Source organism: Gopherus flavomarginatus, chromosome 4 (assembly GCF_025201925.1).
Source record: "Gopherus flavomarginatus isolate rGopFla2 chromosome 4, rGopFla2.mat.asm, whole genome shotgun sequence".
Classification (NCBI taxonomy): Eukaryota; Metazoa; Chordata; order Testudines; family Testudinidae; genus Gopherus; species Gopherus flavomarginatus.
Window position 1 is genome coordinate 11900892 of NC_066620.1, and position 24798 is coordinate 11925689.

General features: G+C 39.2%; 1 protein-coding gene and 1 long non-coding RNA gene across 3 annotated transcripts; one reads left to right on the forward strand and one right to left on the reverse strand.

Moving 5' to 3' along the window:
• The first annotated feature begins 836 nt into the window (after positions 1 to 836).
• On the forward strand, positions 837 to 24798 carry BTBD3 (BTB domain containing 3). Of its 2 annotated transcripts, XM_050952151.1 has the most exons (5): positions 837 to 915; positions 14696 to 14963; positions 15504 to 15594; positions 16085 to 16203; positions 20454 to 24798. In XM_050952151.1, exons 2-5 carry the CDS (start codon positions 14821 to 14823, stop codon positions 21484 to 21486), a joined length of 1386 nt encoding a protein of 461 aa, XP_050808108.1. In that variant the 5' UTR covers positions 837 to 915; positions 14696 to 14820; the 3' UTR covers positions 21487 to 24798. The 2 variants fall into 2 exon arrangements, with proteins under 2 accessions (XP_050808108.1, XP_050808107.1); XM_050952150.1 differs by lacking the exon at positions 837 to 915 and having other exon boundaries at positions 14209 to 14963.
• On the reverse strand, positions 3224 to 14745 carry LOC127050373 (uncharacterized). The gene is made up of 4 exons (XR_007774192.1): positions 14676 to 14745; positions 9451 to 9980; positions 3734 to 3837; positions 3224 to 3600 (listed from the first exon to the last, which is right to left on the reverse strand). It is a non-coding gene; the product is annotated as an uncharacterized LOC127050373 (long non-coding RNA).

The window sequence follows — 24798 nt, forward strand, 5'->3', positions numbered from 1 at the left end:
CCTTACATTCCCCCAGCACAGCCTCCTCCAGCCACAGATCTTCTTCCTCCACCTCCATATGGACCCCCCAAGTCACATCCCCCTCCTTCTTCCCCTTCCCTCCTCCGCTCCCAGCCACAGACCCATCACCTCTCCTCCCAGCACAGTCTCCCTCCTTCCCCAGGCCAACTTCCACTCCCCGTCTCCTCCTCCTCCTCCCCCACGGCCACAGACCCTCCCTCCTCCTCCCCCTCAGCCTCAGACCCACCTTCTCTCCTCCACCCCCAAGCCAGACTCCCTCCCCCAGCACAGCCCCCACCTCCCCCAAACATCACCCCTCCTTCCCCCACTAGATCCCTTCCCTCCTCCTCCCCCTCATCCTCAGACCCACCTCTTCTCCTCCTCCCCCCAGCACAGCCCCCACCTCCCCCCAACATCACCCCTCCTTCCCCCACCAGATCCCCTCCCTCCTCCTCCCCCTCAGCCTCAGCCCCACCTCTTCTCCTCCTCCCCCCAGCCAGACTCCCTCCCCCAGCACAGCCCCCACCTCCCCCAAACATCACCCCTCCTTCCCCCACCAGATCCACTCCCTCCTCCTCCTCCCCCCAGCCACAGACCCACCTCTTCTCCTCCTCCCCCCAAGCCAGACTCCCTCCCCCAGCACAGCCCCCACCTTCCCCCAACATAACCCCCTTCCTCCTCCAGCCACAGATCCTCCCCCCGCCACTGACCCCTCACACTGATCCCCTCCCCGACCCAGCGCCAGCACCAGAGCGAGCCGGCGCCGCGCTGGCGGCTGTCTGCGGGCTCGCGCCCGAGTGGCCGTGCCCCGCGTGCGTGTGCACGCCGCAAGAACGAGCGCCGGGCCAGGCGCGTTCCCGGTGCCGAGGTGCCCTGGCCCCTGCCTGGGACTTGCCGCCCCGCAGAGAGAGCCAGGTCAGTGCAGGGAGCGGGGGCGCGCGGCGACCCTCCCTCCCGCGGGCATCGCCGCGGGGGATAAGGACAGCGCCTGGGTGCGGATGCGCCGTGCGTGAGAAGGGGCCGGGGAGGGGGCTGAAGAGGCTGGGCCCTGGGGAGGGGGAAGGGGATTTGTTTGTGGGGAGGGGTCTGACTGAGGCCCTGGTAGTTGCTGGGGTAGGAAGGACATTTGGAGGAGGGGGGTTATTTGGGGGGCGCTTTCTTGCTGGGGAAGGGTCTGGGGAGGCTGGTTCTGCAGTCATCTCTTCCCGTGCTTGCACCCAGCAGTGTCTGCGCTGGGTGAAGTTTTGCCCTGTGTTATGGCCCATGGTTGTGTAGCTTCATTCCTGGGTGCTTGGAAAGGAACTTAGAGCCTCGGGGCGGTTGGGGGAAGCTGCTGCCAAAGGGCGAAGTAAAACCTCCCCTTGCAAAGCTCAAAAAGCTGGATTGATATGTCCATGTTGGCGGGGGGGTTGTCACAACTTCTTGTGCTGGTTTATGAAAACACATCTGAGTTGTGGAAGTTCTCAGATGTCACACAGCGGGACCTGGGCAAATGAATTCCTGTTTTAAAAAAAAAAACCTAATAACTTGTTGCCAATGTCTCTCATAAGAAAGAAAATAAATGATTAGCTATAGATTGGGTTACTCCAAAATTGAATGCCTTATTTTTTGTGATGTGTTCCAAGAGGTACTTTGGTCTCTTTAAAAGTGGAAGGAAATGGGAGTGCACAGGAGCTCCCAGAGGAGAATCTGAGGCTTTGTCTCCATGAGAAAGTTGTGCTAAAGTTTAGCTAAACTGGTACAAACAGCTGGGGGGACGGAAAGGGACATTTATTTAAGTTTACTAAATTGAAATAAAAGTGCATTGTCTTGCCCCAGTTTAATTAAATGGGTTTTAAACTTGTGTTTAGCTAAACCTGGGCAACTTTTTAGGCAAGAATTCAGATGGTGTTGTCACACTACTGTATGAATGAACCAAGAAATAAATGGCTTTAACTTGCTCATCACTCTGCAATAAAATACCAAGTGGTAGTAATATAAATTTGTGTCCTGATCCTGCAAACACACAAGTAACTTTGCTCAGCAGGGTAGTCCTTTTGAAGATAAATTCAGGAGAGTAAAGTTACTCCTGCACATAAGTGTTTGCAATGTTAGAGTCTTGATTTGGAAAATAAATATTATATTATTTGTTAATTTTCCAAAATGGTGATGTTAACTATAGTAACTTAAAATACTATTTGACCTGGGACTGTGTTCCTTTTAAAAGAAAAATACGGAGAAGGCAACTGATGCATCTAAGGCAAGCGAAGGTACTGATCTACAAGTCTAGTGGAAAAGTTATTTTTAGACTATTTAGAGTAATTTTTCATGCTGTTTGTAGCAAGTGATTTGGATCTTGTTTATTTTAAAGACCACTTTTCTTCATGTGTTCTGCTACCCCAGAAATTCTGGTCAACCCAGAGTCCTTAGATACGTGTGTCTGGGCATGGTTAGTAATTTGAGGGCCAGTAGCTGGAATTTTCTTCTTTTCATCCCTTTTCTTGAAACAGAGTTCAAAGTTGTTGATCTTCACAACGGGCTGTAAAGCCTGTTTGTTCAATCAGGCTGTTTCCTGAGTGGGGATGAGTTGAATAAATGAAGATCTGTTTTTCTATACTGATGAAGTGTTTGAATTGATATTATGTTGATCTTTAAGTGTGTTTAAATATTAATTGTTAATGTGTCTAAATCAAAATAAGAAAGATTGTCTATGTATATGGAGGTATTCTGTCTGAGTGACACTAGTGAAGCTGTTTTGCTCTGTTAGTAGTCTTGCCATTTCTTATTACCGGTTGTGCAGTCTCAAACATTAACATTTAGGGCTTTGAGGAGAAAGGTGGTTTTGGTGGGCTAACTGTATATAATGCCCCCCACTCCCTTGCTGTCCAGAGACCAGAAAAACTCAGTGTCCCTACTGTGGCCCTGGAGCTGTGGCATGGAGCAAGAGCTTCTCCAGTCCTGGGGCCATGGCAGGGGGAGATTTTAAAGAGGCCCCAAATCCACCATTGCCCCGCCTCTTCCCACAAGGTTTGGGGAAGCGAAACCTCCCCTGGCCTCCATTATGCACCACCTAAGTCAAGGTAGTTGTTTTAAGGAGACAAGAACTAGTCCTACTATTTTCTATAAAGAGTGGTGTGTTCTGTCTTGAGACATGACATCTCTGGTTTAATTATAGAAATGAATTCTCCAAATTAATTCTTTAGTTTTGAAACTATTAACTTTGTTCATTCAATGTTACAGTGTTTGGGAAAGATGAGCAATAGATAACTTTGGAGGTTGAAGTCCTCTGTTTATCCTCTGCAGTACAGAACAGCCAAATGCACTTTACGTTTTCTCATGTTTCTCCTCCAATATGCCTCCACTCTAACTTGCAGGAAACACCTTCAGAGGTGAGTGTAATTCTGACCCTTCAGCTTGTTTGCTGAGGCTGACAGCAGAGAGGACACTTGCCCATTAAAACCTGCATGCAACCAACTTTTCCCGATAGGTCACCAAATAGCTATTGGTGATGTTGACATGGAATTACTGCTCACCTAGGTTGAATTAAAGATGAAGATCTTGTGGTGACAGGCTCATGTTCTGTTCTGTTATGAGAAATCGAGTTGTTTCTGTTTTGTGAACCTGTGTAAAAATATAATACTGGTTCTGTGGCAAGGTGATCTGTTCAGGACAAACTAGTTTTCTGTGGTAGATCAAAATAACAACCCCACACATTCCTCCCTCCCCAACCCCAAAAATCCCCAAACATACATACATATTATTATTTGTATTACAGAAGCATCGAAAGGCTCCAGCTGGCACTGAAGCCCTATTGTGGCAGGCATTGAATAAATACGTAGTAAGACACAATTTGTGCCCCTAAAAGTGTAAAGATGAAAGAACAAATATTAATATCCTCACTTTACAGATGAGGAACAGAAGTACAAAGAAATTAAAGGACTTGCCCATGGTCACCCAAAAAGTCCATGGCAAAGCCCAGAATTGAACCCAGATTTGAATCCCCCAATCCAATACCTTAACCACAAAACCACTCTATTGTAAATGTGAGGAGAAAAGTTTAGGCCAACGTACGCCTGGCTCCAGTCTTTTCAAACTCTGTATTTTGAGCCTGTCTTCCTTTCTTCGCCCTCCACTTGCTGGAAGCCTGTAGCCTCGGGAAATTATTATAAAGAAGAACAAAGGAGTCTGGTGTTCTTGTGAGCCAATAAGCTATTGATATTTTTTTTAAACTGGGGGGGAGTGGGGACAGGGAGTGCTACTGACCCATGAATGGTCTCTATGGGCTACTTCACATTCTGAAGGACTACCTCTACCTCAGTGCATGATAGAATTGCCCTTCAAATCAGAAGAGTTTTTAATTACTTATTGAGCACATCCTCCAATTACAGAGCACTCGTGCAGTCACAAAATGCCATGGCAAATATTTTGCAATTGCTTCTCAGGTGAAAGTACTCCTTCACAAAGTGAAGCAGTCTACACAGCTGCATAACGCAGGAGGCTTGCAGGTCAGACTATTCAATGGACCAATATTCAGTCAATTGATGAAAAAAAATGTATATGAATAATTTTGTTGAAAACATTACATTTCCTAAGATGACAGTTTTATGCCTTCCGCTTTGACTCAACGACTTTTTCTTCAAGGGTGTGAAAACCAAGCAAGTTTTCAGTCCACTGGGCCATCTGCTTTTCTCTGTCTAATAGCCATGAATCCCTTATCCTTGGGTTTGTAATGTTTTCAGGGGCAGGACCCCTTTCTAAATCTTTCCTCTGTGGGCTGAACACAAGTTAACCAGTGACTCACCTAACCCACATGATAGGAAGTTGGAGGATGCACAGAGTCTATTCTGCAGCATCGGAGTGGAGTTGTAGGCAGCCACATATTATTCATAACAAATGTATAAGGTGCCTATCATTGTGGTGTCTGTTTTGTGTACATAATTAAATACACAGTAATAAATAATTCCACATTAGGCATTTCACAATTGTTGCTAAAGTAACTCTTTGCAATTGCAGAACTAACAGTGCAAGCACAAAGACCAGTAGATTTCAGTGTCAAGTTGATTTCAGTGGAACTGAGACCATTTAAGCCAGTGCTGAGTTTTGACTCGTTTTGTGAATCTTTAGTACAGAGTACAACATTTCTGTAAAATCCTCTGTGTATAATGCAATTCAAGGATTTAGAATAGCTATAAAATCACTGCCATTATCAACTAGGTTGCTCTGCTCCTACTAAGAAACATCACTTAAAAAAAGTGTTTTACTATCATTAGGATTATAGTAAAATTGCTCCATTCACTTACGTGTGCTAAAAAAGTATACCCAGGCACAAAATATACATTCCATGTTTAGTACTACTTGCTTTGTCTTACGCTTGCTGGCCTGTCAGACGAAGTTGTACTGGAGGAAAGTATTTCACAATTTAAATAAAGATTTTTCATACTAGATAAAACTTTCTAATATTTCAAGCTAACACAGAAATCCATTCACCTCAAATGATCTCTTAAAATAGCTTAACAGATCATGTTTGATTAGTTGTTTAAACAAGGATTTGTTCCTTCCTAGCTCATCATTATTTCCATTTCTGTCTCGTTATGAAGTCAAAGCCCATGGAATTTCCAGAGCTCTCAGGCAGAGTTACCACGGAGGGGAAATTAAACCTGCATTTAGGTAATTGTTGCTGGGCAACTACTCCTAAAATGGTTTAAAAAAATCTTTAGTTGGAAACGGCGTATTCAGAAAACTAATTAAATTGTTTATTTTGAAAATTCATTAAAATGAAGCACATGCCACTAAATTGTGAGGAAGAGGGAAAAGTATTGAAATAAAAATACTGGAGCATGACTGATCTATTAGGCAAAATATGACTGAAATGTTTAGATCATGGGAAAATAAATGTAACTTTCTAAAGTAATAGTTTCAAAGGAAAATACCGTTTAATTTTCATCTCACCTTTGGAACCCTCATTCTGAACTTGAATTAGCAAAAAAAAATCCACATAACAAAGCTCTTGAGGCAAGCTTTTAAAATTATGAGCAGGTAATAGGATACAAAGCCTTTCGCCTGTGTGCCCAAGATTAATTCAGCTCAGTGTGATATGGCCAAAGGCCATTTAAACTTAGATTTCTAATGACTTAAATGTTTCAGATCCAGCTCAGGTTGGTAGTGACCAGAAATTATCACCTCCGATAAAAAGTGTGTATGTGTGTGTATTATAATATCATCAGTTGACCATTTATATACCCTGAACTTCACTTTGTGAACAGTGAGGGTCAGTAAAACAGAACAAAAAAACCTTCCATCACACTTTGAGTGCAACAGCTGTGAACTGACGGTTATGCCCATGGAGCAGCATGCTCTTTTTTTTTTCTCTGATTGGATTAATGTTTGCTTTCCTTTTCTGTCCTTTTAAAATTCATCGAAAACAACAGACATTGCCAATTTTTTCTGTTTTTAAACTCATTTAAAATGTCTTTCACTGAATGCTGCCAGGTATAGTCTCCCACTGTAAACACAAGTCTGCCAAGTTACTGATTTGATTTAGATTTTTAAACTGCACTTTTTATTTGTAGTAATGTTTAGGGAATTGTAGTTTAAAACAAAGTTAACATTAGCTTGTTTACCCGTGATGGAACAATTACATTTACATTACAGTACCTAACACGGGACTATTTTGAAGGTTCTCTTTATGTTTATCTTTACCAATTGTAAGGGCTGCCAAACTGACAGTCCAGGGAGTTGATGTCTTCCATCCACAGAACAGGTACAGTGCAGGCAATGGTAACGTGAGCTTCGTTAATCTACCCTGCCAGTGTGCCTTAGCCCTGCTAAAAACTACAGATCTGTCTACATGCAAACATGGCAATGCTTTAGCTACATCAGTATAGTTAAAGTGGAACAATCTCCTGGACACCATTATGTTGATATAAAGCTGCTTTATAGGTGTGTAGCTGTTCCCATAGGGAAGGGATAAACTATATCAGTATAAGGCACTTTTGTTTTGAATTATAAATGTAACTATTTTGTTTAAAAAAAAATCACACCCCTAACTGAAATAGCTAAATCAATATAAAACTGCGTTGGCCACGCCTATCTTTAAGATAAAAAGGGAAGTTCAGTCTGCATAGAGATTCAGTACACAGCCTCTCCACTGAGACTCTAGAAAGGGTGCTAATTGTAATGGTGGCATTACAGAAGTACACTAGTGATCACTAGGAGCTCCTTTCTTATAGGGCACTGAACAATCATTAAATGATAATGACTTTTGATTACTGCTGACCTCTGTCAATTTAGAATTGGTGACCTAGAGATGAAAAGCTCTGTATCTCATTACCAATTTCCTGAGCCATCCAGTCTCTCTTTTATACATCCGTTTTTGTAAGAGGCAGGATAGAATTGAAGTTGATCTGTTTGTCACTTACTGCGAAAAGGGTTGAATGCTGTCAGGTCTGATTTTAGAAACAAAAATGACAATCACTGAGGAAGAGAACTTACTTTTTGACTGAACAGATTTGGTGAAGGAAAATTACAATTTCTCAAGGTACTATGCAAAATTTGAGGTTAAATGAAACCAAAATCTTAACACTCCAGTGACTGAGGGGGCTGGAGATGAATAAATGGGAATTAGTAATTTCCATATTGGATAGAAAAAATATTTTAAATTACTGTATCTCTTTTTATGGCTTCTGTAGGCCTTGAAGTAAATTTTCATCATGAGATTGTTTAGTTGCAGGTTTACTCATCCAAGAATTTGTCTAAGAATAATTGTAGTCTTTAGTCATTCTCATTTTTGCTTGGATCCATTAAGAAACAAATTAGTGCTTATAGATTGAATTCTAAATACTGCATTTGGAATATTCCTTACCTATATTCATCAGGCTGACTGGCAGTAGATGATATGCACACCTCTACCCCGATATAACGCTGTCCTCAGGAGCCAAAAAATCTTACTGCATTGTAGGTGAAACGGCGTTATATTGAACTTGCTTTGATTCGCCAGAGCGTGCAGCCCTGCCCCCCCACAGAGCACTGCTTTACCGCGTTATATTCGAATTCCTGTTATATCAGGTCACGTTATATCAGGGTAGAGGTGTATGAGCACACTGGTAAAACTGTACGTGGTGTAGCGATAAAACTTTTAATGCTATTCCATGCCTTTTAGAACATGCAGATGGAACAAAATGTTTGTGGGCTAATTAGTCTTAACAATAATTTCAACTTGGAGAACTGCATCCCTGTAGCATGTGACATCAGAAATTTTGCTCATTATACCTATGGTCCAGAGAGACTACGTTCATGCAGCAAGTTTCTTTCTATTACAATAAGCGTACAAGATTCGCTTTAAACATTCATTTTGTAGATTTAATGTGGCCTGATTCGAAGCATAATACCTAAAATGGATCCATAGCTCTTAATTTAATGGTACAACAATTGCTCCACTCTGTACTGTCAGCTACAAAAAAAAAAAAAAGAAAAAAAAGGCTATGTGACATTCTGGGCTCGATTATGCAGCCACTGAATAGGAATAATTCCCAGTGACGTTAATAGTAGTTGCACAATCCAGCCCTCCATTTGTAATGGACTTCTTTAATATGTACAAAAGGGCTTTGAAAATGTAAGAGACTACTAGCTAGGGATCTTTAAACCTGCCAGCCAGAAGCTAATATAGAAAACATCTAAGAGGGGGTGCATCACAATGACTGCTCCTCCACCTGGGTGTTAGCATCCCTACCAGATTCAGCATGTCCCTTGAACCTACTGGGGGCTCATAGCCTCTGACTAGTAGGTATGTGATTAAACTGATAAACCCACATGCCCCCGCATTTTATCACTTACACTTGCATCACATTCAAAATCTGATTGAAATCAAACCAGAAGAAAGATACTTAAAATTTCCTGTCATTATAGAAATCAATGCTATTCCCTCATTTTAAATATTGTGTTCAGTTTTGGTCACTCCACCTCAAAAAGGATATCCGAGAGAAGATCCAGAGAAGGGTGGTGAAAAATCTTAGAGGCTTGGGAAAAATTTTGTATGAGGACGGATTTAAAATTTTAACCCTGGTTTAGTGAGGAGACCTGTAAGAGATGGCATGCAGAGATATATCACGTACCCTCTCTGTACAAGTACAAGAGGACAAAAAATAGGAAAAATCAAAGACAACTCATTTAAAACTGACAATTTTTTAGCACAACTTTGTGTTACACTGAGCAGTGAGTTCAACAGGATACTACTGAAATAAAGACCTTAGGAGGATTCAGAGAAGATATCTTCTGCAATTAGACTAGCTAGGATAAAATTTATGAGGGGATATCAGTTCTCATACTTAAGGACATAAGACAACTGTTAACTAGAGTTAGGAAGAATTTTTCCCAGTAGACATGTTAGTATTGGCCACCGTAAGATGAGCTACTGCGCTAGATGGACCATTGGGCTGGTCTGAAATTGCCATTCTTTTTCCTATGCCACTTTACCTTTTCCCCCAACTTTTCAACTGTTGTAAGATAGGAATGGTCTCTGCTATTTTACTCCAAATTCCTGGCTGGTGTCAGAGGTCTTGAGTACTATTCCTGTAGCCTCTCTTTCTGGAGGGTCCTTTGTGAATACAGCTTCAATTCTCCAGTGCAACACCAGATTGAAATTGTGTGATTCTGGTCAGTTTCCGCGCTGACATTCAGAACTGTGGAATTGGAAGGTTTTTGACAATTTCGGTGGGTTGCTTCTTGAGGGAAATCAAGCATCTCGTTCTTCAGATTCACACTTGAAAATGAGGTCAACCTAGGTACATGATTCACGACTGTGAAAAATGTTGTGCCCTCAGCGCCACAGTTAGGTCAACGTAAATATGCGGCTAAGTGGATAGAAGAGTTCTTCTGTTGACCCAACTACTGCCTCTGGGAGAGGTGCATTAACTGCATTAATGGAAAAACCCCTTCCATCCATGTAAGAAGTGTCTTCACTACAGTGGTACAGCTGCAGCACCATAACTTTGCTGCTGTAGAGGCTGTAGGATAGACAAAATCAATGGATTTTAGGATCATGCACCACTTAGGTACTTTGGCAAATTTTACACATTGCTTTAAAATCATAGCTTAAATTCAGCAAACATTTGTACGAAAAGTAGCAGTGGACAGGTGGACAGATTTTGTTAAGCACTGATGTTGAGTATTCATTCACAGTATAGATGAAGATTTACCTTTTAATGTGGGTATGCTCTCTATGAAAGGAAATGTAGAATTTGAACAAATAATTTTAATAATACATAGCAATAATTACTTCACCAAATGAGGACATACTTGGCTACTTTACAAAAGAGAAGTATGAATTTTCTCACTATTCACTTAGAATTATCGTCCCATGAACAAGATCTTGTGGTGATGGAGAACTGAGAAATCTGATGAAATATTGTTTTTATTTCTCATTCAGGGTCCTGCTCATTAAAACCGAGATAAAAGTACAGCCTATTAAGAGAGGGTGATTTAGAAATCTTAGTTATCACTGCTACCACGGCATGACAGATTTTCTGGGAAAAATGCCATCAGTCACTGAAAATAATTTTTAATAGCAGGTGTAGACTTTTGAGTGATGTCATTATAATGGCACCAACATAGTTAAAGTTGTGTTAACATTTGTAGTGTAGTATGCCCCTCTGGCATCCTTCACAATAATCACAAGGTACTTTATAACCTTAAAAAGCTAATTTAAAAAAACATATATTACTTAAATTTGAATTTAAAATAGACTTTAGTTTTTTGACTTGTGACCAGAAGCTGATTTCCATAGGCTTATAACTCTCCTTTAACAGTTTGTAAGGGAATTGTGTAATGCACAATATCTCTGTCTTGAAACATTTTCTTCCTTATTTCTAACATCTGGTGTTTTGGACTTTGCGTGCCTGTGCTTGAAGAATATTTTAACTTTAAAATTATTTCTAGTTATAATACTTTGGTCCCGAAACAAAGACAAATCTGTTCTTAGAACAAATAGGTTTTTTTTAATTGTATTTGTATAATACAGAAATGTTCCGCTCTGGTAATATAAAATAGGGAATTAATGAAGAAAGAAAAGCTATAGAACATTGGAAAACCATCGTAGATACCACAGAGAAGAGTGTGGGAGATAATCAGTTTGTTTGCTTGATGATGTCACCAGAAGCAGACTTCTTGATATGTTGTTATGATCTCGACTAGTCTTTCAATAGTGAGCAGTTCAGGGATAACTTGTATTTTTAATTATGGTAAAATAGCAAATTGTGAGGTTACTAATGTGTATGTGGGCTAGAAAAGTACAACTTTGCAGAAGAACGTGGATTAAAACCGCCCCAGAAGCAGGAAAGAACAGTCAGTGTTATACAGAATGCTAATGATGTTTACTTGAGTAATTTGTGCACAGATTGTATTTCTGTATTTGGACAGACTGGAATTGTTCAGTTCCACTGGCATTGGAAGGCAATGATTGCAAATCCCAAAATTAAATCTTTTAGTTTTTCCTGTTCCTAGATCACGTACTCTCATTCATAACCTTGCTATGGTTTCCTATCTCACACAGGAGTGACCATCATGTGACTTTTATATACTTAAGTAAACAAGACCAGTTTTATGGCAGCTGGAAAAACAAAGAAATGTCATAGGTCCATAATCTGTCATAGCTCTTGGTCTCTATTGTACCATCAGTTCTTCCAAGCTACCCCGTGACAGATTTTGCTGCACGGCAGGAAAGTAGTCAAAGTCGTTTTATTTAGGCATATTTTCTATATATTGTGATAGGGCTTTTTACTATTATCCAGATATTATCATCTTATTAAATAGGGTTTTGTCTGATTTTTTTTTTTAAATTTATTTAGACTGAATATACATCAGCTCTTTCTTCTTCCTCTTTTCTCAGGAAAGTGTGGCAGAGGACTGTACCTAGACTTACTATACATGCATTATATTTTCCAGAAGTTTGAAGTATGGTTGACTGCAGCCAGCTTGCATTTAATGTTTCTTTTTCGAGGACTGAGTTAATCAGATCTGCCAGTTCTGTTCTCCTTAAGAAATGCATGAACAGTTGCTAGAGAGGGCCACTCGAAATCTACTGGAAATAAATCTGGACATAACTTCTGGATTACTTTTGGCAAATTAATTGGGGGGGGAAACACATGAAAATCCTAATTTTAGTTTATTTGAATAGTGTTTTAGAAAATGGACTTTTTCCACACCTAAGCTCCTCTGTAGATCTTCTGACTCCCCACGCGTGTTATTTTCTCTTCCCCTTTCTGCCAGACTGATACATTTTGAAGACCAGATCATTGCAATATTTGCTAGAACATTCATTTAGTTGTATCTATAAAAGCTTGAAACCTTATTCCTGTGAAATGTCTCTCCCAGAGAGACTTAGGAAGAAAACATTACACATCCAGAAGGTTATCTTCACAACCATTTCTTTTAAAAAAACAAAAGAAAACAAAAACCTCAAATTTTGCAAAAAAGTCACTACCCCTTATCCCATGTTATAAATTCCCTAAATCTGGGTTATAGTGAGAAATTTCTGTAGAGTGTATTTTTTTTCCATTGACGACGAACATGACCTAGACTATCAACTTCCCCCCACAAATCTTTCTATTGACAGTCTTCCATCTGTGACAGACTATAACCATATTGGTAGGCTAGATCTGTCATTTGAGGTTGCGTAACCTGTTTCTCAATGTTTGTACAGTGTTTTTAACATGGAAGACACTATGTAAGTGTGAAGTAGTAGTAGTATCCTACCGAAGAAAGCAAAGGCTTAGCATCTGTGATATCTTCCATGAGTTTGCTATATTTCTGTCCATTTTGCCGGATGCGATCCTGTTGTTGGACTAAGGCAAACACAGAGCCATTCTGTTAATGCAGCCTTTACTCTTTTGGAGAAGAGAGTGGGACAAGGAGAACGTACGGTCTATAAACCTGCAACTAGTTCTTGCAGTTAATGGGAATTAAAGACACCTCGAGCATGTTTGTTATAGAGCCCCAAGAACTGGTGGTGTAACCAGGTTTCATTAAATACCTGGAATAAAAATCCTGGCCCTATTGAAACCCAGTGGCAAAACTTCCATTGACTACAGTGGGGCCAAGATCTCCTTTCCTATTTTTTAGCTCTTTCTTCCACAGCTGTCTTGGGAAACCAGTTTGGTTTAGCCTAAAAATCACTAGATTTAATTTTCTAAAAAACTTGAAGAAAATTGTGAAATTGTCTATGAATAGTGGATCATTTACAAAATAAATAGCTTTAATGTGATACTTTGGGGTCCTTCTGTTCGGGGGGGAAAAAACAATTTTAGTCATGTCTGTTAACTTTTCTGATGCTCAGCTCAACACTAAGGCCTCCCAACTCCACATTTAAATTGTTGAGCAAGTCAATGGCTGAAAAGTAAAACTGGTTGGCTTAGGTAGGCTTAGTTATCTAATTCTCCTGTTATTTCAGAATGTGTTTATTAATGAAATCTGCATGTATTCATATCTAAAACTATGATTTTGACAGACTCCGATAAAACAAAGTTTTTCATCTAAAGCTTTGAAACATTGATTAAATGTATGGACACTGTTTGAATTTGATTTGCACATCTAGAAGTTTTCTTCTGATGCTGATGCAGTGCAACCATGTCTGGTGTAACTTGGCTTAATTAGTACTGCTCAGTGATTTGGGACTGGTATCAAAGACTCTTATGTTAGCAAAAACATAGTGAGTTAAAGCTAAATCTGTGACCTACTCTCTATTCATGTTGGACTAAAGTATAAGCTGCACCAAAAAGCGCTGTTTAACTTCATCTTTCTCTTTTATGCTGCAAATCAATTTGCTTTAATTTAGTTCTGATTAACCATTATATTTTTATAATAATGGGTTGGGAGAATTCAACAGAAATACATAGTAGAGCTACATGGAATATTCACTACTTCAGAAAGTGTGTCTCTAATAGAAATATTTAAATACAAAGCTAGTAATCTTTTTACTTCATGTGGGGCTCTTCTTATAATTGTGAACATCTGAATAACATCGGGGACTACTAAAATATAAAAGATACATAGAATTTATACATTCCTGTCTAGTCATGCCCTGATGTAACTATGCAATTTCCTTTATTACATAGACTACACATGAAATGCTTTCCCTTTAATATTAGAGCTATGCACATTGCAATAGGTGTCCCTGTGCTGCTGGGTCCAATCGTTATCGGTGACTTCAGCTATTGGCTCAGAACACTGGCTGTCTGACTCCATCTGCAGGGCTGTAATACCTACTCTGTTCAGATCCATTCAACACACAAGTTCAGCCAGCTGAACAGCCTAGCAGTGCTACGGCACATCTTGCTAGCCTAATTCAAAAAGCCAGTGCGATAGCTAGATGCAAACTCTCTTTGCACAGCGTAGCACTTCTAGGTGATTCAGTTTCAGGAAATTTGGAAAAGAGCTTGCAAGTAAATAAAACTGGGAGTCACGATGGAGATGTATTTAACAAGTCAAATACTGGATCAAACTTAAAACCAGTTTCTTATTCAGTACACTGAAAAGGTCACCTTCTCTTCCTGGAAAAGAAGCAAAATCTCAGCTTTGCTGCTTTTTATTTAACAGCTTGGCTCCCACTTAAATTTTCTTCATGTTCTTACCTAGTTAGGCTATCTAGCTGTACAAACAAGGATACTCATGGTAGATGACAAGGGAAAGAACATGAAATGTCTCACCTTCTTTTTGATGCTTCCAGAGACAGTCAAGAACAGGTCCAAGAAAAGCTCTAAGAAAGGAAATAGCAGCAGCAGCAGCAGCAGCAGCAAGTTGCCTCCAGTTTGCTATGAAATCATTACCTTGAAGACCAAAAAGAAGAAGAAGATGGCTGCTGATATTTTTCCCAGAAAGAAACCAGCCAATACTAATACAACTGCTGTCCAGCAATACCACCAACAAAACCTCAACAACAACAACACTATCCCTGCCCCCAATTGGCAAGGGCTTTATCCCACCATTCGAGAGAGGTAAGTTCAAGAGAATTTATTTTTGATGTTTAAATGAAGTGCTGAATTGTAGCAAAACAGGTTTGCAATGTTAAATTTAGTTTCCCATTTATACACATTGAATAAAACGTGCTACTCCTTTTTCCCCAAGCAAGTATTTGGTAATGGAAACATTTTAGTATCTCTTTCCGGACAGTGCAGCTGTTTTCCTGAAGTAGTACAAATGTTGTTGTAAGCTGCAGTATTTTAAGCTGATAGGTATTTGCATGCAGACTTACATGTTTGTTGTTTTAGCAATACATGTTCTTGATTTTAATTTTCACTTTTTGAAAAGTTTTCACAAGTTTTTCTTGGATCTATTTTCCCCTTGTATATTTGTGTGTGATTGTGTGCAAAGTGGTCAGAAATTGTGTGACCTGTTTTTTTTTGTTTGTTCTTTTGTTCTTTAGCTGGTTTGTTACTGAAATGCTACTTTAAGATGTTAAAAAGTTTCATCTCATGGGTCTGAGGTGGGAGTCGGATGCCAGATTACATAAATTAACACATTGCCTCTGTCTGTAGAAATGCAGTGATGTTCAACAATGACTTGATGGCAGATGTTCATTTTGTGGTTGGGCCACCAGGTGGGACCCAGCGGTTGCCAGGACACAAAGTAAGCAACAGCTGCATTATCAGTTCTGATGTGGGAATAGCAAGAGTAACTTCAACTGTAACAGTGTAACTTACTATGGGAGACTCCGATTCTTTGTGACAGACATAAATTTTGAAATGACTTTGTCCCGTGAAATACTTTACTTTTCTTTGTATTTCCAGTTAAACATTGTGTTGTGATGAAAGAGGCTTTATGTAAAGTTGGGAATACTGTTTTTGTCCCTTTTTATGGTTGGTGGTGTGAAGGTTTTCTAGGAGTCATAAAGTTCAGAAATTCACTTGGTTCTTTGAAGATAAAACATATAATTGTACAAGGTAAATGGTAGGAAAATGTGTACTTTTGTTAGTAAGTTTGTCTTTCTCACATAACAGTATCTGATTTCTATGCCCATGAAGCTAGTATACTCATAGTGGTAGCTGCTGTCTCTCATTGTTTTTATTGGCAATGCTTTCAGTTTATCACATGAAATAAGATTTCCCTTTCTCAACAGTATGTCTTAGCTGTTGGGAGCTCTGTATTCCATGCAATGTTTTACGGAGAGCTTGCTGAGGACAAAGATGAAATTCGTATACCAGATGTTGAGCCTGCTGCTTTTCTCGCTATGCTGAAGTAAGCATCATCCTTCTGCTGGAAATGTATTTGTTTATGCTGTATATACTGTCACAGTTCAAATATTGGATATCCGTCTAAACAGAGTCATAAAACTAGAAATGAAGTAATTGTTCAAAAATATGCCTCCCACTATATTTTAATTGTTTAAAACTTCTATTTTCACTGAACTCTTCCCTCACCCTCTATTTCTAGACACGGAAACATTAGGCTAATGTCGGCAGTTGTTATAAATAATGACTGACAAGAGATCTTTGAGCACATTGTAATGCCTGTTGATTTGATTTGTCACTACACTTGCTACACAAAAGAAGGGAGTTACTAAAAAGAATTGTCAGCTCTAACAAAAAACCTATTTTACTTCGAAAGTATAGTGAAAAGTAAAAAAAAAAAAAAAATTGGAATTTCTGGGTCCATACACTGACATTGTGCTCTAGCTCTTTGATATGCTTACTGTACAGAGTTCTTGTCTGTTCAGAACACCCCCAAGTTACTGAATGCAGCCACTGAAAAATAAAATCTTTATTTTATTTAATATTGGGCATTTGGAACATATTAAAAATAAAAGGGCTGTTTAAATGAACATATTTCCCTCCCTGTATATCTGGTTTCTTTCTGCCAACCTGATTCGGAACTAGGTTGCTTTTTCGCTGGATGAACGGGATGTAATGAAATACTAATTGTTCCCCTGCTGAATTATCCTTGGACTGTGACTATAAACTTTTATTTTTAAGTGGAAATTATATCACCCAGCCTCAATAATTTGGAGTTTTTTTCCTCTGATATTTAACACTGTCATTGGTTACTTCTGGACCCTGTTGTTTCTCATTTTAATTGAGATCAATATCCAGACCCTTTTAATATGCTACTGGTTTTGTTGCATGCAATAGTGAAATTGCTAGTTAACAACTTTATAAATATACTTCATGGATTGCCTTGATTAGCTTATGATTGCAAACAATTACTTTGTTACATTTCAGTGGCATGGTAGATATAGTGTTCAAAGTTGTATGCAGCTGCAGACTTTTCGGTTTCTCAGCAGGAACCTCAGAAATATTTGGGATGCATGTCGACAGATGCCTTTCCATGAAAATCAAAGGTCACTCAGCAATTTTAATATGGAATTGAGACAATGTTATGATATGCTACCACATGTGAATAGATACATTGCAGATTTTCATTTTGCACATTGCTATTTAAAACATGTTTTTCATACAGCTAATACTTTAACTTTACACAGTGAGATGTAGTTAGACTTACTCTTTGCAAGGGGTGAATATAAGGTACTTTAATTAATGTAGCAGTAATAAAATGATGTAGAAGGAGTTGCTGTTACAATAGAAAAGAAAAATTAAACTTGCCATTTAAAGAACAAATGGATTTTGAAATCTGCTTGAAGAGATTTATACAGTAGGGCAAACCTGAAAAACGAGAACTTTAATACCAAAATCCAGTGCCTGACGAATTCTCTTGACAATAGCAAATTAGGAAACTTTATCTGAAAAGTGGGGGGACTCAGCCGTCAACTTCTTAAGAATCCAAGCGTTCATTAAAAAAAAAAAAATCTAGTTATTTTGGTTGTGCAGATTACCTTCCAAATGAAAACTTGATGCAGTGCTCTAGTATCTCTACCGATGTTCAAAACATTCCCAAGCAGCAGCATGAGACTGAAGGTCCAAAACACTCAGGCTACAGGAAGAAGAGAGTAGAAGAGAATTTGCACCCATCCCTACAAAGCAGGAATGAGAGGAGCATTTAGTTGAACCCTCTTTTCGCCAGGTCCCCTTTTCAACAATCAAGAGGAATACAGTGTAATCTTTTGTAAGAAAAGGAAGCATTGGAAATGCTCATCTTCTTCTAAGCCATGAGCTCTTATAATGTGATATACACTAATCTGTATTTGGGTATTAGTTGTTAATAGTGTTTAGTTGGTTAATTTTGTAGTGGACACATGGAAGACAAACACCAGTAAATCTATTATTAGATGCAGAATCTTCACTAGTATCTGTTATTGGCATGTAGTAATTATGCTCCCTGCAAAATTGATAAGCTATTCACTATAGCTTTACAAATACAAAACAGTTACATGTTGCTAAATGCATATTCTAGTTGGCACACTCAGTTAGTGTCTGTAACCTTGAAGACCAGGATTCAGATAATAAATTAAAATTAGACTCATGGTCTCATTCTAATCCCAGCTGTACGCATCACACAGTTTGTACAGCTGAGGAATAGACTAGGACTGGAATATCAGCAGTTGCAGATCAGGATAGAGATGCATTGACAGAATGAGAAATGTGGAATGCTACAGAGAGCCTATCTGTGCTATGGCTCCTTCAAACCAGTGATATTACTTCTCCACTTCCATGAATATTAAACTCGTGGGTTTTGTACTGTTTAAGTTTAAAACAGATGCCGCCCTACTTTTTTTGTATTAACAAGCAGAGAGGGAGAAAAAGTTGGAGGTTTAGGAGGAGAATTATAAAATGGAACAAATTTGGAGAGATGACGGTAGAGAAAACAAGAAAATATGTAGACCCTTAGGGACTCAAACCTGCAATTTATGCTTGCATGAGTAATTCTTACTCCTGCAGGTAGTCTCATTGAAGTCAAGAACTAAAGGTCCCAATATTCAGTTCTATATTAATGTTTTTCTTCGTTACTTGCTACATTTCATTGCATCACAGTTGATATACTCTAAACGGAATTTTTCAAGTGTGACTTAGAGTAGCATTTTTAGAGACACATTACTATGACCTCAATTTCTCAAGAACTCATAATTAGTGTTATTCTCTGCCCCATTACATGTGGTACATTACTAGTGTTCCATCATTAACTGGAAATCTGCCCAAGCAGGTTGGAGTCTGCCATATCCTGATTCATGAAAACCAAACAACAAAACAAGACTTGTACGTATTTACAGTAAAAACAAAAACGGCCATAATGAGAGATGGGTTGATATTAATCCAGTAAATGTCATTTTATCATTTATTCTCCTAGGCCTTGGATATCCTGTGAAAATGCATCATTTTAGAAAACCAGTTAACTTAACACATTTTCATTAGCATGACATGCAATTTTGCCTTTAGTGGCTCAGCCACAACCAGCAAGCATATTTTTAAACATAACTCCCTTGTTCACTCTAAAGGCAAATTTACATTTAACATTGTTTCTAACAGAATGCATTTACCCAGAATAGATAGGACCGAATGTGTGAGATATTAAAAACAAGGTGCTTAATTCATTATTTCCCCAACAGTAGTGGACCTCAGGAATTTAATCACGTAAACAGAATTTAGCTGAATCTCTTCTGTGGGTCTTAACAAGTTTTCTTCCATAGGAAAGTGAGAGAATACATTTTTTCTGGGGAAGCTAGCATGTTGTAGCATCAGTAAACACATGAAATCCTTCCCTTTACAATCTGAGGTTAGTTAATCTAAGAGGTTTCATCAATTGATTGCAAATCTTAGAGCCTATGGCATGATGATGCATGGTATTTGATGTATTTTGACAGTGTTACACATCTGAGAGCTTAGATATTAAACCAGTTTGTCTTGGCACCCGTGTCTGATGTGAAGTGTTTGTTATCACTGAAAAACTCACTTTTCTTTTCCTTTGAACATGTCTGAATAAAGTCACCATATAGTTCACCAGAAAAGGAAGTTCAATATATGTCCACTTGAAGTTCATGTCCTAGACAGTATTAACTGTTGTTTTAGCCATATAAACTGACTCTTCTTCAAGAACGTTGATTGACAGGAACCCTTTTTGAGAGTGAAAAAAATCTCATTAATCAAGTCATTTATTTGGAATTTTTTCACCCAAGTTTGTTAGGATATGGATACATTAGAGTCACTACCGTATTGGAATTGCTGATTGACTGTTTAGAATGCGTTCTCTACCTCATTACTGAAAGCAACTGTTATTGAACTTGGAAGAAAATGAGAATGAAGGGGTCGCACTTCATAGTTTTATCAGTTTCTTTGTGTAGCACGTGACCCAAATGCAAGGCCCAATTCATCATTGGCATAAGCCCATTGACTTCGACGAGCTTAATCCATGGATGAATTTGACCTGTAGTTTCTTTATCGTGTGATTTGAAGCAGGATTTGATTTTTCCAGAAAGTATTTCGTAGTTTTAATACTGCACAGCACCATTCGAGTGCCCTGTGCTTCTAGTTTTCAGGTGTTATTGACAGTCAGTGTCTTTTTACTGAAGAGCAGTGTTACATGTGCGTATTTTATTTCAGATACATCTATTGTGATGAAATTGACTTAGCTGCTGATACGGTGCTGGCCACTCTTTATGCTGCCAAGAAGTACATCGTTCCTCATCTTGCCCGAGCATGTGTCAACTTTCTAGAGACGAGCCTAAGTGCAAAGAATGCCTGTGTGCTGCTCTCCCAGAGCTGCTTATTTGAGGAACCTGACCTGACCCAGCGCTGCTGGGAAGTGATTGATGCCCAAGCAGAACTGGCTTTGAAATCGGAGGGGTTCTGCGATATTGATTTTCAGACACTTGAAAGCATCCTCCGAAGGGAGACGCTGAATGCCAAAGAAATTGTTGTTTTCGAAGCTGCGCTTAACTGGGCTGAAGTTGAATGTCAACGGCAAGATTTACCTGTTAGCATAGAAAATAAACGCAAGGTCCTAGGGAAAGCTCTGTACCTGATTCGCATCCCTACCATGGCACTCGACGACTTTGCAAATGGTGCTGCTCAGTCCGGGGTGCTGACTCTCAATGAAACCAATGACATCTTCCTTTGGTATACAGCTGCCAAAAAGCCAGAATTAGAGTTTGTGAGCAATGCCAGAAAAGGCCTTGTCCCCCAGCGTTGCCACCGTTTCCAGTCTTGCGCCTACCGCAGCAACCAGTGGCGCTACAGGGGTCGGTGTGACAGCATCCAGTTTGCTGTTGATAAGAGAGTTTTCATTGCTGGCTTTGGGCTGTATGGTTCTAGCTGTGGATCAGCAGAATATAGTGCAAAGATCGAACTTAAACGCCAAGGTGGTATCCTAGGCCAGAACTTGAGCAAGTACTTCTCAGATGGATCTAGCAACACTTTCCCAGTGTGGTTTGAGTATCCAGTGCAGATTGAGCCTGATACCTTTTATACAGCTAGTGTGGTACTGGATGGCAATGAACTAAGCTATTTTGGACAAGAAGGAATGACCGAAGTTCAGTGTGGGAAGGTAACTGTTCAGTTCCAGTGCTCTTCAGACAGTACAAATGGCACTGGAGTGCAGGGAGGGCAGATCCCAGAACTCATATTCTACGCCTGAGCAAAAATGTTTCCAGAGTTGGACCTGAAGTACACATTTGGTTCAGACCTACTGATGCTTAGCTTGTTATCTGCAGCTGTGATCAGTACAGAGAATATATAATTAAAAGCTGTTGATAGTTACTGCTTGCTGGCCTTGTAGCCTCTTTGGTGATGATATTTAAATGTAACATTCAACTTTAACTGGAAGCTCTTACGAGCAAGGAAGTTCCTAAAGCTTTGTTTGAGTTAGATATACCTACGCCCATGATTCCCAGCCTGTCTTGTTGGCATGCCCCTACTTGCAGTGCATCAGCAAATAGATGCCCTCCTTCATATCTACAATAGACTGTGCCCCGAATACGCTGGATGCTGCCTCTTTTGGTCCATTTTCTCTTTCTGTCTCAGTTCTTTTTTCCTCCTTGTCTTTTTCTCTCTCTGCTTCTTATTTTTTGCTCTTGTTTTTTGTTCCCCAACTCTCCAGAAGGCTACATGCTGCTCAGAGTCAGGGAAGGGGCTCCGCAAGTCTGGGCTGCTTTAGTTCTTATAGCTGAGCCAAGTGTTATGGGTCAGATAAGAGAAGCTTGTGTGTGAACACGCAGTCCTATAGAGGCAAGCCAGTCCCGTATGTGGCCAGCTGTATTGGGGATGGCTGCAAGATAAGAGAGGGAGGCAGCAGTCAAGGAGCCACACACTGCTTTATACACAGATGCAGGATCATACTTGCAGCCGGGATGAGCTGGGCTTTTCCCACTAGCACCCTCTTGAGCTCCTCTGACTCATTTCCTTAAGACTGGGAAATACTACATGTACCTATGTAGGTGGCTTCGAAGCATTTAACCAAATGTTGCAATAGTTACACTGAGATGCTTTCAAAATTGCTCTCATTTGGCCCACTACTAAATAGCTGGGTGATGATATCTAGCATGAGACAAAGGATAGGTTAGTTTACATAAAATATTTGGAGAGGGGTTTTTTCCCGCTGTACAAATGAAAATAAATATCACTGCACAGTAACATGTACCAGTCCTGAGTTACATTTTCCTTCTCTGAAATGTGAGCTTTTTTATAGTATTGGCACACAATCTGATTCAGTAGATAATTAAATAGATGATAGCAAGAAAATTCCCCAGAGTGGACTATGTCTGGTGGTGAGCACCAAATGTAATACAGTGAGGGGAAACGTATGTCTAATCTCTTGCAATTAGTTTTAATTTAAATGTGAAATGGAGGATTGTGTGGTCCAAAAGCTTTTTTTCTTCCTCCTGAATTACTTTTCAAGCTTTCTGTAGTCCTGCCTGTATTTTTGACAGGAAGGGACTACAGATGCATTGCTGTTTAAGAGGGAAGGAAATCAGTATAACTAAAAGATCCAAGTACCATTTAAACTTAAATGAAGTCTACACTTTGGAAAAGAAAATCCTTAGTCACTAGATTGTGAAAATTGCTTACAAAGAGGACGCTACTGAGGTAATTTGTCTTACCTCTGTAATACCTCTGAAGTGGTTATATTTTCTTTCCATATTTTAAGCTAAAATAGAGGACCAAATGATTCTTTGGCCAGGCTAAAGACTAACGTCTGTGCTACAATAAATATAATCATCCGTTTTACAATGGAACTGCTTTTCCCATATGGTTACTTATCAGTTAATATTATTAGTCCACCTACTCCTTGACTGCTTGAATCTTGGCCTCTGGCCATCTCAAAGTGCTGGTATGTTTCTGCAGTGTCCAAAACATGATCTGGAGTAATGACAACTGGATTGGAGTAGGCATCAAAAACTCAAAAACCTAAGCCAGTCTTCCCCGTCCTGTGGATGATGAAAAGAAGAGTGAGGGAGAAGACTGTTCTGCAAGTACCATGTTCTTTATTCACTGTAATGGTTACAATTTTACATGAGCAAATACATTCTTTCGGAAGTATAAAATACCCTCAGAATATATAGAAAATGCTTTTTATAACAGATGTACCTAAACTAGACTGTTAGTGAGATCTGCACAGAACGTTCCCTGGAAAACTGAAGGTTGTTTTTTTTAAAGCTCCAGTTAATTATATTTAGATCTCTCAGCAACCAAAAATATACACGCAGTGTAATTTAATGGATTGGGGAAATATTTATTGAACAGACAACGACGGAATGTAAGATCGTCATGGGATAATAGTCATCTACATGTAGACATTATCTGAGCAGTAATTGAATTTATTTAAAATAAACTTTAAAGCAAAGACTGGCCAAGTTACTGTATATGAAATGGTTGACCTAGATATAATGGCTCTGTCTGAATGATGCTTACGGGGTAGATTGACAGAATGCAGCTATTTAACAATGTTACAGCAAGTAACTGATTCATTTAGAACAGACTTAGGTGCCTCACAATGGGACAAAAAGTGTACTGTACTAGTATGGATAAACCAGTCTCTGACTGGCTCTAGTTTTTTGGTGTTTTTCTTTTTCTTTTTCATTTATCTACAAATAAAGGCTTAGCATCTATTAAACTGACTGGCTGGAACAGATAGTTATGGGATCAAATAATGTATAGCTGTGATATGTAGAAAATTAGCCTTTTTTTTTTTTTTTACTTGTTATCCCTTGAATATTTTTGACAAAGTAGAATGAAAGCTCTGCTTCTTGCTTAATTCCTCAGAATCTGTTCCAGGTATAAATTAGACTTGTTGCCTATGGTCAAAATATTTAAGGTTGGATCAATAGACTTAGACACCTAAATAAGTGGCTTGATTTTTGAGAGATGCTTGACACGAGCAAGCCCATTGCAGTAAATAGAATCTGCTGTTGCCAAATACTTTGATACATCAGGCCACTTAATTAGGTGCCTAAATATGGATCTAGAGCTGGTCAACTAACTTTAGGCATCCAAGTTTGAAAATGCTAATCTATATTTTGAAAGCACCCGATGTATGATGCTGGAACGTAAACACAACTTTAGCAAAAAGAACATTATGTAGATGGTATTTTATGGCGGTCTTTAGTACTTGTGTATTGATTTTGCTGGTAAAGGGAACTAAGATGGGGCATTGTAATGTAATATGCTTTAAGCATATTTGAAATAGTATTTAAATGTTCTAATTTCTACATACTTATTGCACTGAACTGTTTTTTAATTGTTGTGATAAAGTCAGCTAATTTCAGGTCACAGCACCCAGTTATGCTTGACCTTCAGCTTACAGCATTATTTATGAAGGACAGATATATAAATATGAAGTACCTCATGTTGAATGTTATTGTACTGTATCTTTAATGTAACAGTGCAGATCTTGTAAGACACATGAATGTGTATAATCACATTAAACATATAAATAAAACTGGTTCTTATA

What these genes read in the sequence shown, in the direction of transcription:
- BTBD3 (XM_050952150.1), top strand. Translation starts at nt 14,638, where the DNA reads ATGGTAGATGACAAGGGAAAGAACATGAAATGTCTCACCTTCTTTTTG. An exon ending in TATCCCACCATTCGAGAGAG is followed by an intron (nt 14,964 to 15,503) that starts GTAAGTTCAAGA and finishes CTCTGTCTGTAG; the next exon opens with AAATGCAGTGATGTTCAACA. An exon ending in GCTTTTCTCGCTATGCTGAA is followed by an intron (nt 16,204 to 20,453) that starts GTAAGCATCATC and finishes ATTTTATTTCAG; the next exon opens with ATACATCTATTGTGATGAAA.